Below are 19,845 nucleotides of genomic sequence, written 5' to 3'. Positions count from 1 at the left end.
TTATCCAGCAAGTCTGTCATTTAGAATAGAAGGAGAGATAAAGGTCTTCCCAAACAAACAAAAACTGAAGGAATTCCTCACCACCAAAGGAGCCCTACAAGAGATCGTAAGGGGGATCCTGTGAGACAAAGTACCAGAGATATTGCTACAAGCATAAAACATACAGATCACAATGACTCTAAACCCATATTTTTCTATAATAACGCTGAATGTAAATGGACTAAATGCACCAACCAAAAGACATAGGGTATCAGAATGGAAAAAAAAAAAACAAGACCCATCTATTTGCTGTCTACAGGAGACTCATTTTAGACCTGAGGACACCTTCAGATTGAGAGTGAGGGGATGGAGAACTATTTATCATGCCACTGGAAGTCAAAAGAAAGCTGGAGTAGCCATACTTATATCAGACAAACTAGACTTTAAATTAAAGACTGTAACAAGAGATGAAGAAGGGTATTATATAATAATCACAGGGTCTATCCATCAGGAAGAGCTAACAATTATATATGTCTATGCACCAAATATGTGAGCCCCCAAATATATAAAACAATTACTCATAAACAAAAGCAACCTTATTAATAAGAATGTGGTCATTACAGGGGACTTTAACACTCCACTTACAGAAATGGATAGATCATCTAGACACACGGTCAATAAAGAAACAAGGGCCCTGAATGAGACTTTGGATCAGATGGACTTGACAGATATATTTAGAACTCTGCATCCCAAAGCAACAGAATATACATTCTTCTCGAGTGCACATGCAACATTCTCCAAGATAGAGCATATACTGGGTCACAAAACAGCCCTTCATAAGTTTACAAGAATTGAAATTATACCATGCCTACTTTCAGACCACAATGCTATGAAGCTTGAAATCAACCACAGGAAAAAGTCTGGAAAACCTCCAAAAGCATGGAGGTTAAAGAACACCCTACTAACGAATGAGTGGGTCAACCAGGCAATTAGAGAAGAAATTAAAAAATATATGGAAACAAAGGAAAATGAAAATACAACAATCCAAACGCTTTGGGACGCAGTGAAGGCAGTCCTGAGAGGAAAATACATTGCAATCCAGGCCTATCTCAAGAAACAAGAAAAATCCCAAATACAAAATCTAACAGCACACCTAAAGGAAATAGAATCAGAACAGCAAAGGCAGCCTAAACCCAGCAGAAGAAGAGACATAATAAAGATCAGAGCAGAAACAAACACTATAGAATCTAAAAAAACTGTAGAGCAGATCAACGAAATTGACTAGCCAGGATTCTCAAAAAGAAAAGGGAGATGACCCAAATAGATAAAATCATGAATGAAAATGGAATTGTTACAACCAATCCCTCAGAGATACAAACAATTATCAGGGAATACTATGAAAAATTATTTGCCAACAGATTGGACAACCTGGAAGAAATGGACACATTCCTAAACACCCACACTCTTCCAAAACTCAATCAGGAGGAAAGAGAAAGCTTGAACAGACCATAACCACCGAAAAAATTGAATCAGTTATCAAAAATCTCCCAACAAATAAGAGTCCAGGACCAGATGGCTTCCCAGGGGAATTCTACCAGATATTTAAAGCGGAGATAATACCTATCCTTCTCAAGCTATTCCAAGAAATAGAAAGGGAAGGAAAACTTCCAGAGTCATTTTATGAAGCCAGTATTACTTTGATTCCTAAACCAGACAGAGACCCAGTAAAAAAAGAGAACTACAGGCCAATATCCCTGATGAATATGGATGCAAAAATTCTCAATAAGATACTAGCAAATCGAATTCAACAGCATATAAAAAGAATTATTCACCATGATCAAGTGGGATTCATTCCTGGGATGCAGGGCTGGTTCAACATTCGCAAATCCATCAACGTGATACATCACATTAATAAAAGAAAAGATAAGAACCATATGATCCTGTCAATCGATGCAGAAAAGGCCTTTGACAAAATCCAACACCCTTTCTTAATATAAACCCTTGAGAAAGTCGGGATAGAAGGAACATAGTTAAACATCATAAAAGCCATTTATGAAAAGCCCACAGCTAACATCATCCTCAATGGGGAAAAACTGAGAGCTTTTTCCCTGAGATCAGGAACATGACAGGGATGCCCACTCTCACTGCTGTTGTTTCACATAGTGCTGGAAGTTCTAGCATCAGCAATCAGACAACAAAAGGAAATCAAAGGCATCAAAATTGGCAAAGATGAAGTCAAGCTTTCGCTTTTTGCAGATGACATGGTATTATATATGGAAAGTCCGATAGACTCCACCAAAAGTCTCCTAGAACTGATACATGAATTCAGCAAAGTTGCAGCATACAAAATCAAGGTACAGAAATGAGTTGCATTCTTATACACTAACAATGAAGCAACAGAAAGACAAATAAAGAAACTGATCCCATTCACAATTGCACCAAGAAGCATAAAATACATAGGAATAAACCTGACCAAAGATGTAAAAGATTTGTATGCTGAAATCTATAGAAAGCTTATGAAGGAAATTGAAGATATATAAAGCAATGGAAAGACATTCCCTGCTCAAGGATTGGAAGAATAAATATTGTCAAAATGTCAATACTACTCAAAGCTATCTACACATTCAATGCAATCCCAATCAAAATTGCACCAGCATTCTTCTCGAAACTAGAACAAGCAATCCTAAAATTCATATGGAACCACAAAAAGCCCCAAATAGCCAAAGTAATGTTGAAAAAGAAGACCGAAGCAGGAGGCATCACAATCCCAGACTTTAGCCTCTACTACAAAGCTGTACTCATCAAGACAGCATGGTATTGGCACAAAAACAGACACATAGACCAACGGAATAGAATAGAAATCCCAGACCTGGACCCACAAACGTATGGCCAACTAATCTTTGACAAAGCAGGAAAGAAGATCCAATGGAAAAAAGACAGTCTCTTTAACAAATGGTGCTGGGAGAACTGGACAGCAACATGCAGAAGGATGAAACTAGACCACTCTCTTACACCATTCACAAAAATAAACTCAAAATGGATAAAGGACCTGAATGTGAGACAGGAAACCATCAAAACCTTAGAGGAGAAAGCAGGAAAAGACCTCTCTGACCTCAGCCGTAGCAATCTCTTACTTGACACATCCCCAAAGGCAAGGGAATTAAAAGCAAAAATGAATTACTGGGACCTTATGAAGATAAAAAGCTTCTGCACAGCAAAGGAAACAACCAACAAAACTAAAAGGCAACCAACAGAATGGGAAAAGATATTTGCTAATGACATATCGGACAAAGGGCTAGTATCCAAAATCTATAAAGAGCTCACCAAACTCCACACCCGAAAAACAAATAACCCAGTGAAGAAATGGGCAGAAAACATGAATCGACACTTCTCTAAAGAAGACATCCGGATGGCCAACAGGCACATGAAAAGATGCTCAACGTTGCTCCTCACCAGGGAAATACCAATCAAAACCACTCTCAGATATCACCTCACGCCAGTCAGAGTGGCCAAAATGAACAAATCAGGAGACGATAGATGCTGGAGAGGATGTGGAGAAACGGGAACCCTGTTGCACTGTTGGTGGTAATGGAAACTGGTGCAGCTGCTCTGGAAAACAGTGTGGAGGTGGCTCAAAAAAATTAAAAATAGACCTACCCTATGACCCAGCAATAGCACTGCTAGGAATTTACCCAAGGGATACAGGAGTACTGATGCATAGGGGCACTTGTACCCCAATGTTTATAGCAGCACTCTCAACAATAGCCAAATTATGGAAAGAGCCTAAATGTCCATCAGGTGATGAATGGATAAAGAAATTGTGGTTTATATACACAATGGAATACTACGTGGCAATGAGAAAGAATGAAATATGGCCCTTTGTAGCAACGTGGATGGAACTGGAGAGTGTGATGCTAAGTGAAATAAACCATACAGAGAAAGACAGATACCATATGGTTTCACTCTTATGTGGATCCTGAGAAACTTAACAGAAACCCATGGGGGAGGGGAAGGAAAAAAAAAAGAGGTTAGAGTGGGAGAGAGCCAAAGCATAAGAGACTCTTAAAAACTGAGGACAAACTGAGGGTTGATGCGGGGTGGGAGGGAGGGAAGGGTGGGTGATGGGTATTGAGGAGGGCTCATTTTGGGATGAGCACTGGGTGTTGTATGGAAACCAATTTGACAATAAATTTCATATATTGAAAAAAAATAATAAAAAAAAGAAAAAAAGACAAAAAAAAGAAAGAGTTTGGCAGTTTTTTTTTCCATTTCATTTTTTTGGAACAGTTTCAAGAGAATAGGTGGTAACTCTTCCTCAAATGTTTGGTAGAATTCCCTTGGAAAGCCATCTGGCCCTGGACTCTTGTGTTTTGGGGGATTTTTGATTACTAATTCGATTTCCTTACTGGTTTTGGGTCTGTTCAAATTTTCTATTTCTTCCTGTTTCAGTTTTGGTAGTGTATATGTTTCTAGGATTTGTTCATTTCTTCCAGATTGCCCATTTTATTGGCCTATAATTGCTCATAAGATTCTCTTATTATTGTTTTATTTCTGTTGTGTTGGTTGTGATCTCTCCTCTTTCGTTCTTGATTTTACTTATTTGGATCCTTTTTCTTCTTGATCAAACTGGCTAGTGGTGTATCAATTTTGTTAATTAGTTCAAAGTGCCAGCTTCTGGTTTCATTGATCTCTTCTACTGTTTTTTGTTTGTTTGTTTGTTTCGATAGCATTGATTTCTGTTGTAATCTTTATTATTTCCTGTCTTCTGCTGGTTTTGGGTTTTATTTGCTGTTCATTTTCCAGCTCCTTAAGGCATAAGGTTAGGTTGTGTATCTGAGATCTTTCTTCCTTCTTTAGGAAGGCCTGAATTGTTATATACTCTCCCCTTATGACCGCCTTTGCTGCGTCCTAGAGGTTTTGGGCTGTGGTGTTATCATTTTCATTGGCTTCCATGTACTTTTTAATTTCGTCTTTAACTTTTTGGTTTTCCTATTTGTTCTTTAGTAGGATGTTTTTAATCTCCAAATCTTTGTTACCTTTCCAAATTTTCTCACATGCTTGATTTCCACATTCATAGCATTGTAGTCTGAAAATATGCACAGTATGAAATCGATCTTTTTGTTCTTACTTAGGGCTGATTTGTGTCCCAGTGTATGGTCTATTCTGGAGAATGTTCCATGTGCACTGGAGAAGAATGTATATTCTGCTGCTTTAGGATGAAATGTTCTGCATATATCTGTGAAGTCCATCTGGTCCAGTGTGTCATTCAAAGCCATTGTTTCCTTGTTGACTTTTTTGTTTAGATGATTTGTCCATTGTTGTGAGTGGGGTATTGAAGTCCCCTACTATTATGGTATTACTATCAATGAGTTTCTTTATGTTTGTGATTAACTGATTTATGTATTTAAGTTTCTACACATTTGGTGCATAAATAGTTTCAATTGTTAGGTCTTCTTGGTGGATAGACCCCTAATATTATATAATTCCCTTCTTTATCTCTTGATACAGTCTTTATTTTAAAGTCTTGATTGTCTGATATAAGTATGGCTACTCTGGCTTTCTTTTGTTGACCATTAGCATGATAGATGTTTCTCCAATCCCTTACTTTCAATCTGAAGGTGTCTTTAGGTCTAACGTGGGTCTCCTGTAAACAGCATATAGATGGATCTTGTTTTCTTATCCATTATGTTACCCTATGTCTTTTGATTGGAGCATTTAATCCATTGGCATTTAGAGTGAGTACCAAAAGATATGAATTTATTGCCACTATGTTGCTTGTAGAGTTGGAGTTTCTGGTGGTGATGTCTGGTCCTTTCTAGACTTTGGTCTTTATTTATTTGTTTTTTTTTTAAATTTATATTTTAAATCTTTTTTCCACTCTGAGAGTCCCCCTTAAAATTTCTTGCAGGGCTAGTTTAGTGGTCACAAACTCCCTTAATTTTTTTTTTTCGTCTGGGAAACATTTTATCTCTTCTTATATTTTGAATAACAGCCTTGATTGATAAAGAATTCTTGGCTGCATATTTTTCTGATTCAACTCATTAAATATATCCTGCCACTCCTTTCTGGCCTGCCAAGCTTCTGTGGATAGGTCTGCTGCAAACCTGATCTGTCTTCCCTTGTAAGTTAAGGACTTTTTTCCCCTTGCTGCTTTCATGATTCTCTCCTTGCCTGACTATTTTGTGAATTTGACTATTATATGCCTTGTTTATGGTCAGTTTTTGTTGAATCTTATGGGAGTCATCTGTGCTTCCTGAATTTTTATGTCTGTGTCTTTCCCCAGGATAGGAAAGTTTTCCACTATGATTTGCTCACATAACCCTTCTACCCCTATTTCTCTCTCTTCCTCTTCTGGGACCCCTATGATTCTGATGGTGTTTCTTTTTAATGAGTCACTGATCTCTCTACTTCTTAAATCATGCTCTTTTGCCTTAATCTCCCTCTTTTTTTCTGTTTCATTATTCTCCATAAGTTTGTCCTCTATATCAATGATTCTCTGTTCTGCCTCATCCTTCCTTGCCACCATGGCCTCCATTCGAGATTGTAGCTCATTTATAGCATTTTATTTCATCCTGACTAGCTTCTACTACTTTTATCTCTGTAGAAAGGAATTCTAGTCTATTTTCAACTACAGCTAGTATTCTTTTTATCGTGATTTTGAATTCTGGTTCAGACATCTTGCTTATCTGTGTTGGTTAAGTCCCTGGCTGTCGTTTCTTCCTGATCTTTCTTTTGGGGTTAATTCCCTCATTTTGTCATTTTGAAGTAATAAAAGGAATTAATGAGGTAGAAAATATTAAAATTAAAAAAATCAAAATAAAAAAATATTAAAATTAACAAATTGAAAACAAACACACACACACACACATAAAAATTGAATAAATGATGCTAGATCCTAGGTGATTTGGTCTCTGTGTTGAAAATAGCTTGATGGATTAGAGAAAAAAAATGGAAAAGGGGGAAGTCAAAGAAATCATTTGAAAATTTGAAGAAATGAATACACTGAAGTAGACTAGTAAAAATAGAAGTAAATAGAATTTGAAAAATTTACACAAATGTAAAATATATAGTAGAAAATAATTAAAGAAAATACTTTAATAAAAATTGAAAATAAAAAATTATTTTTTTTCTCTTTCTGTATTCAAGAAAAAGAAAAGAAACAAAAAAGAGAAAAAAGAAAGAAAATTGAATAGATGGACTGGCTAACAGACTTAAATACAACTGGAATTACTTCATTTTCCCCTATAAATCAAACTATGAAGCATTTTATAGTCCATAAACTAAGCAGGAGGTGAGACTTGTGTTCTTGAAGAGTGAGGTTGGCCCAGTTGGGCAGGTGTTGGTTACCAGCTCTGTTCACCACTAGATGGCACTGCTTAGCTTACTGGGGTGGATCCTTGTGGCGCTTGTAGGTGCGTAGGCACATGCTTGGGAGCGGTGAAAATGGCATCACACTGCTACCCAGTCTCTAGTATCGGAACTTTTTTCTTCCCAATCAGCAGTCACACACCCATCCTTTGTCTTCGGCTTCCATGAGGTCACAGTATCTTCTAAGGGAGGAGACTAAGAGCAAAGGAAAATGGAGCTGGTGGAATTTTCTCATAAGGGATAAGCGAAGGAACTGAGAGTGGGTGGGAAAGAAAGAGTTGAGGGATTTGTGAATACAGAAAGCTTTTAATCTCCCAGATACCAGACCTGTAAGAATGGATTTCTCAACCCCCTGAGACTGCCTGTCAGCCGCGCATCAGTAAAGATTCCTGTAGAACTGAATCCATAGGATAACAGTCACATTTCCAGGATTTCTTTGCCCTTGCCTGGAAGTCTTTCTCCAGCTCACTTTAAAATGAGGTCAGGAAGTCACAAACAACCACAAGCTCTTTTCAGTGTCTCTTCTCTAACACAATTCTTAAAATTTTTTTTAAATGTTTATTTATTTTTGAGACACAGAGAGAGAGAGAGAGACAGAGTGTGACCCGGCAAGGGGCAGAGGGAGAGGGAGACACAGAATCTGAAGCAGGCTCCAGGCTCTGAGTTGTCAGCACAGAGTCTGATCCAAGGCTCAAACTCATGAACCATGAGGTCATGACCAAAACCATACGCTTCACTGACTGAGCCACCCAGGTGCCCCTCTACCACAATTATTTTAAAGAGGAAAGAGAAGTAAGAAACAAAACAGGGGGAGAGATAGAGCAGAGGGGCAGAATAAATAATAGCTGCTGTGTATTCAGTACCTACTATGGGGAAGTCACTGGGCTAGGTGACAACCTGTTATCCAGGCTATATAACAACCCTGGAAAGTAAGTACTATGATACTCCCCAAGACCGCCCCCTTTTTTTCAAATAAGGAATTTGAGATTCAGAGCCCAGTACTTCCAAACACATATATGCCCACTGGCTTAATATTTCTACCTGAATGCCGTCTAATAATCTTCTCTTACTCTGTCCCAAACTCTCTGTTATTCCTGCTGTATTTCACCAGCTTACTACTTGAATGGCATCACCAGGCACCTCAGCATCTAAGGCAGCACCCTGGGAATCATCTTTGACCTGCTGTGATCTGGACTCTAACTACTTCTCAAGCAGCAGAGGTTTTGCTGCTTACCTGTATTACAAATCCCTGAGAATGACAGGCTTCTTCCATCCTCTATACTTTGGCTAATCTTGCTTTCTTTATTTGAAATGGCCTAAGATCTCTATCCACCTTCCCTCCTTAATTCCTTCATGTAAACTGACCATTGCTTCCTCTGTGCTCTTTTCTACCATATTTGTTGACAGAATTGCCTCACCCCACTACATTATAAAGTTCCTGAGTTTAGGCACTAGGCATTATCATATCTGTAACCTGGGTATCCGGTATTATTATTCACAATAACAGTTATTGAGCATTAACTATGTGTCAAATTCTGTTCTAAGCATATCTCTCTCTCTCCGTTTCTCTATTATATATACATATATCTGATATATATATGCATGTTACATATTTTATATACACTTAAAGTCACTGAATTATATTCATATATATGTGTATATACATATTATGTACATATGTTATATATTTTATATACACACATAAAGTTATTGAATCCTTCTAATAACCTATGGGTAGGTATTGTAACTACCCCCATTTTACATATGAGAAAATTTAAGGGGAAAAGATTAAGTTAACATGCATATGAATTTGTTGAATGAAATAATATCCCTATTGGATGAAAGAATATCCTTGCAGTAGGGGTTATAAAGAACTCCCTGTCTTACTATATCATGTTTTTCCACCATCTGCCTAGCCATCAAGGTAAGATATATTGGCGTGGATCCATATAGGCAAGTGTACAACTCTCCACACATTCTTTAAAAATGAATCACTTTATCCCATGGAGACTTAGAATCTCAGTGTATAAAATTTTGGGAGTTGTACACAACATAGGATTCCCATCACTCCAACAAATGCTATTTTCAACAATAGTAGAAAATATTCTATTAGATTCAAGTTCATGAAAGGACAATGAACTGTCTATAGCAAGAATTAAACCATTTTTGTGATGTGCAGATGAAAATCAGCATATAACTGAAATAAATGTTAAAGAGTAGCCAATACAATTCCTTGTGTAGGCTAGGTGTGCTTCAAGGTAATAATGAGTCCCTTGTCCAATCTGTAAAAGCTTTTTAAAAAGCAATATCCATCTTCAGATAGTTAAACAGTTTACATTCTTATTAACAGTCTTTAATTTATTTTAAACCCTAGGGTTTTTTTTTTGTTTATTTCTTTGCTTTTTAGTAATACTTCCTCAACCATATTTGTGGGGAAAACTAAAACCTCATATGGCAAATTCAAATTTTTAAAAACATAAATAAATTATTGAAACTTGGAAAATAAACACAATATTCTTCCCTGTCCATTCTTCTATCCATTTAGTCAATAAAATGTGTTAAGCACTGCACTATACCAAGAACCATGCTGTTAGGGGGAGAAATGATAACATTCATATTTGCAAGAAGCTCTGGTGAAGGAAAATTTAGTTAATGAAACACAGCACGTTAGTCCATATTTTCCTTTAGTCTTTTAGACTTGGCTTCTGTCTCAAATTACGACTCAAATGTGGCTCACAGGGAACTGTGTACCCCATGACCATAGGTAAGGGCAAAGGCACAGCTTTTCCTTTATATTCTTTGCCTCTTGACACATCAATAATCATCATGTGGCTGGCATTGTAGAAGTCATAAAAAAGGGTGTGTAGGAGGATGTATGAAGAACTAAAAGTTGTTATCAGTTTCTCTCTCCTTCTAGGAAGAACCACAGGCTCTCTTTTTTATAAGCTGGCTTAAAGCATAAACTGAATAGCGACTGGCAATATCTTCGGCTCCTTTCAGCCCATCCTAAGTCTTAGGGAGATGGCCTGCTTGAAGTAATAGCCTATGCTTTCCTCTATACCCAAAGACACAGTTGATGAGTATAAGAGTTAAATTAGGCATGGAACCTAAAGAACAACAGCTCAAAGATATGCAGATACTTAGTGTATCAGGGCCCACAAGATGCTGTTCTTCCTTTTTACTCTTCCCCTCCTCTTCATCCTTCTGCTTCTCCTTCCTTTTTTTTGAAAACCAGCTGACAAACTACTAGGGTGGAGCCAGTTTGAGGACTAGAGAGAGGGGAGGAAAAGCCACAGTAAGAGGGCTCCACCCTCACTGCTCCTAGTGAAACAACAACTACAACAACAACAACAGAGGGTTTGGAAAGCTGGGGCTGAGAAGAATGTGGGGTAGAATAGGGTGAAACTAAAGAGAAGTATGGAGAAAGTGAGGAGAGTTAAGGGTAAAACTGGTCTGAGGAAAAGAGGGAAGTCAAGCAATACATAATCATTAAAGTCTGAATTCTTAAATTACTGTTGTTAATGGAACAACAAAACTGTAGCTGAAAGCATGCATACCTCAAATATAATGGGGACATAATTGCCTTCCTCACCCACTTTCTTCTTGCTTTGCAGTTTCCCAGAGGACATATCCCCGTTAAGGGCTCAGCTAAAAGGAGACCTTTTACCCCTCTGATAATTTTGAACCAGTGTTAAGTTCACTACACATTCCAGAGGAGAGTGCTAAGTTTACTCTCAGCAAAATATAAGGATATTTTAGAGAAGGAAATCTAATTAGCTGAGAGGAGAAAGCCTATAAAAAGATTGTGGAAGAAAAACAATGACAACTTGGAGGAGCTGGAGAAGATGACAGCGTGGGAGGAAGTGGGCTCACCTCTTCCTGCTGATTACTTAGATTCCACCCACATCTGCCTAAATAACCAAGAAAACTGCCAGAAGACTAGCAGAATGGACTCTTGGGGCCAAGCTTAGACAAGAGTCCCACAGAAGAGGGTAGGAAGGGTGGAGAGATGGTGCATGCTACATGGACTGGCGGAAGTGAGCTGGGGAAGTGGAGGGGCAGGACACCGAACAAGGCAGAGCCCCTGAAGTCTAGCTTGCAAAAGTGGAGGGGCTGGATTCCATGAATTCTGACAGCCAGCAGCACTTAATATCTGAAATGTTAAAAGTCAATATGTCTGCTCTCAGAGAGCAGGAAGGGTGAGAGGACCCCAGGAGGGATAGTTGTTGAGCCCAGGAAGACAGAGCTCAGCTCAGCGGGGGAAAAGGCACTGGCAAGCACCATTTCACTCTCTCATCCCCCAGCCGTAAGTTCAAAGGGAAACAGTTCCCATCACTGAAATTGATGGCACCATGCAAACGCCCAACATTGTGCTTCTGTGGATCCAGCCCTCCGAGGAGCCTGCCTCCTTTCTGGTGCAGCAGAGCCCCTCCCGCAGGTGACCACCAATGAAAAAGGTAGCTAAGCTTGCCCCTCTTGCCCCTGTGCACCTTGAGGATCCACCCCCGCTAATATGCACTTGGCCAGATCACATCAAAGCAGCACCACAAGCCTGTAAGTACGCAAGCAGCCCAGACAGGGGCCACACTACGTCACAGTGAGTCCTGTCCCTGGGAGAGGGGAGCATAAGGTACACACCAGTCTGACTGTGTCCCAGTGGTAAGCTGGGGACAGAAATCGCGTCTCAATGCAGCTGCGACCACCAACACAAGTTACTCTGGACAGCACAGGAGAAGTGCCCTGCAGTTTGGAGACACCACAGGGACTACCTAAGATGAGGAAACAGAAGAATTCTCCTCAAAAGAAACTCCAGGAAGTAGTGACAACTAACGAATTTATCAAAAATGATTTAAGCAATATAACAGAACAAGAATTTAGAATAATAGTCATAAAATTAATCGCTGGACTTGAAAGAAAGCATAGAGGACAGCAGAGAATCTATTGATACAGAGATCAAGGGACTAAGAAATAGTCATAAGGAGTTAAAAAATGCTGTAAATGAGGTGCAAAATAAAATGGAGGTGGCCATAGCACAGATGGAAAAGGCAGAGGTGAGAATAGGTGAATTAAAAGATAAAATTATGGAAAAAGAGGAAGCTGAGAAAAAGAGAGATAAAAAATCCAGGAGTATGAGGGGAGAATTAGAGAACTAAGTGCTGCAATCAAATGGAACAACATCCATATCATAGGAATTTCAGAAGAAGAGAGAGAAATGTGCTGAAGGTGTGCTTGAAAAAGTCATAGCTGAGAACTACCCTGATCTGGGGAAGGAAAAATCATTGAAATCCAAGAGGCACAGAGAACTCCCTTCAGATGTAACTTGAATCGATCTTCTGCATGACATGTCATACTGAAACTGCCAAAATACAAGGATAAAGGGAAAATTCTGAAAGAAGGTAAAGATAAACATGTTCTAACTTACAAAGGTAGACACATGAGAGTAGTGGCAGATGTATCTACTGAAACTTGGCAGGCCAGAAAGGAATGGCAGTAAATCTTCAATGTGATGAACAGAAAATATATGCAGCCGAGAAACCTTTATCCAGGAAGTCTGTCATTCAGAATATAAAGAGAGATAAAGGATCTCCCAAACAAACAGAAACTGAAGGAATTCATCACCACTAAACCAGCCCTACAAGAGATCCTAAGGGGGATTCTGTGAGTGAAATGCTCCAAGGATCACAAAGTACCAGAGACATCACTACAAGCATGAAAACTACAGACATCAAAATGACTCTATACCCATATCTTTCGATAATAACAATGAATGTAAGTGGACTAAGTGCTCCAACCAAAAGACATAGGGTATCAGAATGGATAAAAAAAAAAACAAGACCCATCTATTTGCTATCTACAAGAGACCCATTTTAGACCTGAGGACACCTTCAGATTGAGAGTGAGGGGATGGAGAACTATTTATCATGCTACTGGAAATCAAAAGAAAGCTGGAATAGCCATACTTATATCAGACAAACTAGACTTTAAATTAAAGGCTGTAACGAGAGATGAAGAAGGGCATTATATAATAATTACAGGGTATATCCATCAGGAAGAGCTAACAATTATAAATATCTATGCACCGAATATGAAAGCCCCCAAATATATAAAACAATTAATCACAAACAAGTAACCTTATTGATAAGAATGTGGTAATCGCAGGGGACTTTAATACTCCACTTACAACAATGGATAGATCATCTAGACACAGGATCAATAATGAAATTAGGGCCCTGAATGATACATTGGATCAGATGGACTTGACAGATGTATTTAGAACTCTGCATCCCAAAGCAACAGAATATACTTTCTTCTCAAGTGCACATGGAACATTCTCCAAGATAGATCACATACTGGGTCACAAACAGCCATTCATAAGTATACAAGAATTGAGACCATACCATACATACTTTCAGACAACAATGCTATGGAACTTGAAATCAACCACAGAAAAAATCTGGAAAACCTCCAAAAGCATGGAGGTTAAAGAACACCCTACCAAAGAATGAATGGGTTGAAAAAGTTTTCAGGAGGAGCCAAGAGGGCAGAACAGCATGGAAGCTTTTGGTATGTCTCACGTCCATGAAATACAGCCAGACCAACACTAAACCATCCTGCACACCTAGAAAACTGATTGGAAGTTTAACACAACAATCTGCACAACGTGAACCACAGAATTCAGTAGGTACTCGACATGAAGTGCTGCGCTTGTGGAGCAAGTAGCCGTGAAAGTTCGGGAACCCCTTTTGTGGGAGGAGAGAAGGCAGAGACTGGGGAGTGGGGAGCATATGGGAAAAGCACCCCTCCCCAAAAACAGCTGGAGAGAAAGTGGAAAATTAGAAACAGCCACAGCAACTAAACTAAAAAGGGAGAAGGGAGAAAGGAGAGGGTTTAAATTCCATTAAGACTGTAAACCAGAGGACCACAAAGGCTGCAAAACTGCAGCTCAATACCTGGTAGTGCTCTGATGGGAAAAATGAATCCCTAGGAACAGAGTGGGGTCCAGGAGGTTCTCAGACCACAAGGGGAAAAGCAGTTCCACTGCTGGAAGGACATTTGGTAGAGACAGTTGAATACACCTGGTCCCAGCAGATCCCAGAAGGCAGCCAAATTCACTGATGCTGGTGCAAGGTTGTTGAGGGTGAAGCCTGGTGCCAGAAGTGTGTTGAAATTATCCATGGTCCCTGAAATGCTGACTCTACACTGTCTCACAATATTTTGGGGGGGCGGGCTGGCACCTGGCCGCAGTCTCGGGTACTGGCAACAGCAGGGTCCATCTGGCCTTCCTGGGTGCAGCCGACATTCGGCCATTGCTCATTCAGCTATTGCTTGGTCATACCGTCCTGCATATGGAGGGGAGGAGCAGGTCAAGCCGCAGTCCTTCAGAAGTAAGGGGCCGGGGAAAACAACCACATCTGAGACAAAACTTGGGAGACAGGTACTGCCTGGGGCCTGGTCACAGAGAGTGAAAAAGCTGGGAGTGGATGAGAGCTGAAGTCAGAGGACCAGTGCGTGAATGCTTATCCAGGAAAACAGACTGGGTAGCTGGGTGGCGTCATTTTCACTGCTCCCGTGCATGCGCATGCACATGCACAACTACACACATCGCAACAATCCACCCAAGTAAGCGAGTAGCGCTATCTAGTTGAGAGTGGAGCTGTTACACCGAGCTCCACCCAAATGGGCCAACTTTGCTCTTCTGGAACACAAGCCTCACCACCAGCTTAATTTATGGGCTATAAAGAGCTACATGGACTGACCTCTAGGGGAAAACGAAGTAATTTCAGTCCTATTTCAATATGTTAACAGGTTCACCTATTCAAATTTTTTCAATTTTTTTCCATTTTTTTTCTCTTTTTCCTTTTTTTCTTCTACAATTTTTTTTCTTTTTCTTGAATACAGAAAGAGAAAAAACACATTTTCATTTTCAATTTTTATTAGAAATATCTGTATTTAATTTTGTTACTATATTTTTTATTTTGTGTATTTTTTTTCAAATTCTACTTTACTTCCATCATTTCATTTTAGTGCCCTTTACTTCAGGGTACTCACCTTTTCAAATTTTCAAACAATTTCCTTTATTCTTCGCTTTTTTCTTTTTTTCTCTTTTTCATTTCTATTCTTTTTCTTGAATGAAGAAAGAGAAAAACCTTATTTTTACATTCAATATCTTTACAATATTTTTATTTAGTTTTATTACTGTATTTTTTGCCTGTATGTAATTTTTTTCAAATTCTATCTAACTCCCATCATTTTATTTCAGTCTACTACAGTGTATTCACTTTTTCAAATTTTTTAACAATTTCTTTATTTCTTTTATTTGGTTCTTTTTTATCTTTTTTCTTTTTCCTTTTTCTTAAATACAGAAAATGAAAAAATTCATATTTCTTTTAAATTTTAATTGAAAATATTTTTAATTTTTTTCTACTGTATTCTCTACTTTTGTGCATATTTTTTCTTTTTTTTTCTTTTGTTAATTTTTTTTCAATATATAAAATTTATTGTCAAATTGGTTTCCATACAACACCCAGTGCTCATCCCAAAAGGTTCCCTCCTCAATACCCATCAACCCTCAGTTTGTTCTCAGTTTTTAAGAGTCTCTTATGCTTTGGCTCTCTCCCACTCTAACCTCTTTTTTTTTTCCTTCCCCTCCCCCATGGGTTTCTGTTAAGTTTCTCAGGATCCACATAACAGTGAAAACAGATGGTATCTGTCTTTCTCTGTATGGCTTATTTCACTTAGCATCACATTCTCCAGTTCCATCCACGTTGCTACAAAGGGCCATGTTTCGTTCTTTCTCATTGCCATGTAGTACTCCATTGTATATATAAACCACAATTTCTTTATCCATTCATCACCTGATGGACATTTAGGCTCTTTCCACAATTTAGCTATTGTTGACATTGCTGCTATAAACATTGGGGTACAAGGGCCCCAATGCATCAGCACTACTGTATCACTTGGGTAAATTCCTAGCAGTGCTACTGCTGGGTCATAGGGTAGGTCTATTTTTAATTTTTTGAGGAACCTCCACACTGTTTTCCAGAGCAGCTGCACCAGTTTCCATTACCACCAACAGTGCAACAGGGTTCCCGTTTCTCCACATCCTCTCCAGCATCTATCGTCTCCTGATTTGTTCATTTTGGCCACTCTGACTGGCGTGAGGTGATATCTGAGTGTGCTTTTGATTGGTATTTCCCTGATGAGGAGCAACGTTGAGCATCTTTTCATGTGCCTGTTGGCCATCCGGATGTCTTCTTTAGAGAAGTGTCGATTCATGTTTTCTGCCCATTTCTTCACTGGGTTCTTTGTTTTTTGGGTGTGGAGTTTGGTGAGTTCTTTATAGATTTTGGATACTAGCCCTTTGTCTGATATGTCATTAGCAAATATCTTTTCCTATTCTGTTGGTTGCCTTTTAGTTTTCTTGGTTGTTTCCTTTGCTGTGCAGAAGCTTTTTATCTTCATAAGGTCCCAGTAATTCATTTTTGCTTTTAATTCCCTTGCCTTTGGGGATGTGTCAAGTAAGAGATTGCTACAGCTGAGGTCAGAGAGGTTTTTTCCTGCTTTCTCCTCTAGGGTTTTGATGGTTTCTTGTCTCACATTCAGGTCCTTTATCCATTTTAAGTTTATTTTTGTGAATGGTGTGAGAAAGTGGTCTAGTTTCATCCTTCCGCATGTTGCTGTCCAGTTCTCCCAGCACCGTTTGTTAATGAGACTGTCTTTTTTCCATTGGATCGTCTTTCCTGCTTTGTGAAAGATGAGTTGGCCATACGTTTGTGGGTCTAGTTCTGGGTTTCTATTATACTCCATTGGTCTATGTGTCTGTTTTTGTGCCAATACCATGTTGTCTTGATGAGTACAGCTTTGTAGTAGAGGCTAAAGTCTGGGATTGTGATGCCTCCTGCTTTGGTCTTCTTCAAAATTACTTTGGCTATTTGGGGCCTTTTATGGTTCCATATGAATTTTAGAATTGCTTGTTCTAGTTTCGAGAAGAATGCTGGTGCAATTTTGATTGGGATTGCATTGAATGTGTAGATAGCTTTGGGTAGTATTGACATTTTGACAATATTTATTCTTCCAATCCATGAGCAGGGAATGTCTTTCCATTTCTTTATATCTTCTTCAATTTCCTTCATAAGTTTTCTATAGTTTTCAGCATACAGATCTTTTACATCTTTGGTTAGATTTATTCCTATGTATTTTATGCTTCTTGGTGCAATTGTGAATGGGATCAGTTTCTTTATTTGTCTTTCTGTTGCTTCATTGTTAGTGTATAAGAATGCAACTGATTTCTGTACCTTGATTTTGTATGCTGCAAATTTGCTGAATTCATGTGTCAGTTCTAGCAGACTTTTGGTGGAGTCTATCGGATTTTCCATGTATAATATCATGTCATCTGCAAAAACGAAAGCTTGACTTCATCTTTGCCAATTTTGATGCTTTTGATTTACTTTTGTTGTCTGATTGCTGATGCTAGAACTTCCAGCACTATGTGAAACAACAGCAGTGAGAGTGGGCATCCCTGTCGTGTTCCTGATCTCAGGGAAAAAGCTCTCAGTTTTTCCCCATTGAGGATGATGTTAGCTGTGGGCTTTTCATAAATGGCTTTTATGATGTTTAACTATGTTCCTTCTATCCCGACTTTCTCAAGGGTTTATATTAAGAAAGGGTGTTGGATTTTGTCAAAGGCCTTTTCTGCATCGATTGACAGGATCATATGGTTCTTATCTTTTCTTTTATTAATGTGATGTATCACGTTGATGGATTTGCGAATGTTGAACCAGCCCTGCATCCCAGGAATGAATCCCACTTGATCATGGTGAATAATTCTTTTTATATGCTGTTGAATTCGATTTGCTAGTATCTTATTGAGAATTTTTGCATCCATATTCATCAGGGATATTGGCCTGTCGTTCTCTTTTTTTACTGGGTCTCTGTCTGGTTTAGGAATCAAAGTAATACTGGCTTCATAGAATGAGTCTGGAAGTTTTCTTTCCCTTTCTATTTCTTGGAATAGCTTGAGAAGGATAGGTAATATCTCTGCTTTAAACATCTGGCAGAACTCCACTGGGAAGCCATCTGGTCCTGGACTCTTATTTGTTGGGAGATTTTTGATAACTGATTCAATTTTTTCGGTGGTTATGGTCTGTCCAAGCTTTCTCTTTCCTCCTGATTGAGTTTTGGAAGAGTGTGGGTGTTTAGGAATTTGTCCATTTCTTCCAGGTTGTCCAATTTGTTGGCATATAATTTTTCATAGTATTCCCTGATAATCGTTTGTATCTCTGAGGGATTGGTTGTAAAAATTCCATTTTCATTCATGATTTTATCTATTTGGGACATCTCCCTTTTCTTTTTGAGAAGCCTGGCTAGAAGCTTGTCAATTTTGTTTATTTTTTCATAAAAACAACTCTTGGTTTCATTGATCTGCTCTACAGTTTTTTTAGATTCTATAGTGTTTATTTCTGCTCTGATCTTTATTATGTCTCTTCTTCTGCTGGGTTTAGGCTGCCTTTGCTGTTCTGCTTCTATTTCCGTTAGGTGTGCTGTTAGATTTTGTATTTGGGATTTTTCTTGTTTCTTGAGATAGGCCTGGATTGCAATGTATTTTCCTCTCAGGACTGCCTTCGCTGCATTCCAAAGCGTTTGGATTGTTGTATTTTCATTTTCCTTTGTTTCCATATATTTTTTAATTTCTTCCCTAATTGCCTGATAGACCCCCTCATTCTTTAGTAGGGTTTTCTTTAACCTCCACGCTTTTGGAGGTTTTCCAGACTCTTTCCTGTGGTTGATTTCAAGTTTCATAGCATTGTGGTCTGAAAGTATGCATGGTATGATTTCAATTCTTGTATACTTATGAACGGTTGTTTTGTGACCCAGTATATGATCTCTCTTAGAGAATGTTGCATGTGCACTTGAGAAGAAAGTATATTCTGTTGCTTTGGGATGCAGAGTTCTAAATACATCTGTCAAGTCCATCTGATCCAATGTATCATTCAGGGCCCTTGTTTCTTTATTGACCATGTGTCTAGATGATCTATCCATTTCTGTAAGTGGAGTGTTAACGTCCCCTGTAATGACCACATTCTTATCAATAAGTTTGCTTATGTTTGTGAGTAATTGTTTTATATATTTGGAGGCTTCTGTATTCAGCACATAGACATTTATCATTGTTAGCTCTTCCTGATGGATAGACCCTGTAATTATTATATAATGCCCTTATTCCTCTCTTGTTACAGCCTTTAATTTAAAGTCTAGTTTGTCTGATATAAGTATGGCTACTCCAACTTTCTTTTGACTTCCAGTGGCATGATAAATAGTTCTCCATCCCCTCACTCTCAACCTGAAGGTGTCCTCAGGTCTAAAATGGGTCTCTTGTAGACAGCAAATAGATGGGTCTTGTGTTTTTATCCATTCTGATACCCTATGTCTTTTGGTTGGCGCATTTAGTCCATTTACATTCAGTGTTATTATAGAAAGATATGGGTTTAGAGTCATTGTGAT

The 19,845-nt window shown here is 38.6% G+C and overlaps 1 protein-coding gene across 1 annotated transcript in view; it reads right to left on the bottom strand.

Annotated features, from left to right (window-relative positions):
• Window positions 1–14,523, bottom strand: part of KLF8 (KLF transcription factor 8) — a 91,519-nt gene extending 76,996 nt beyond the window's left edge. The window contains 1 exon segment of the mRNA XM_053201645.1: window positions 14,424–14,523. Coding sequence (XP_053057620.1) covers window positions 14,424–14,523 — 100 coding nt within the window.
• Window positions 14,524–19,845: the final 5,322 nt, after the last annotated feature.

Source organism: Acinonyx jubatus, chromosome X, assembly GCF_027475565.1.
Source record: "Acinonyx jubatus isolate Ajub_Pintada_27869175 chromosome X, VMU_Ajub_asm_v1.0, whole genome shotgun sequence".
NCBI lineage: Eukaryota > Metazoa > Chordata > Mammalia > Carnivora > Felidae > Acinonyx > Acinonyx jubatus.
This window is presented reverse-complemented; position numbering and strand designations above follow the sequence as displayed.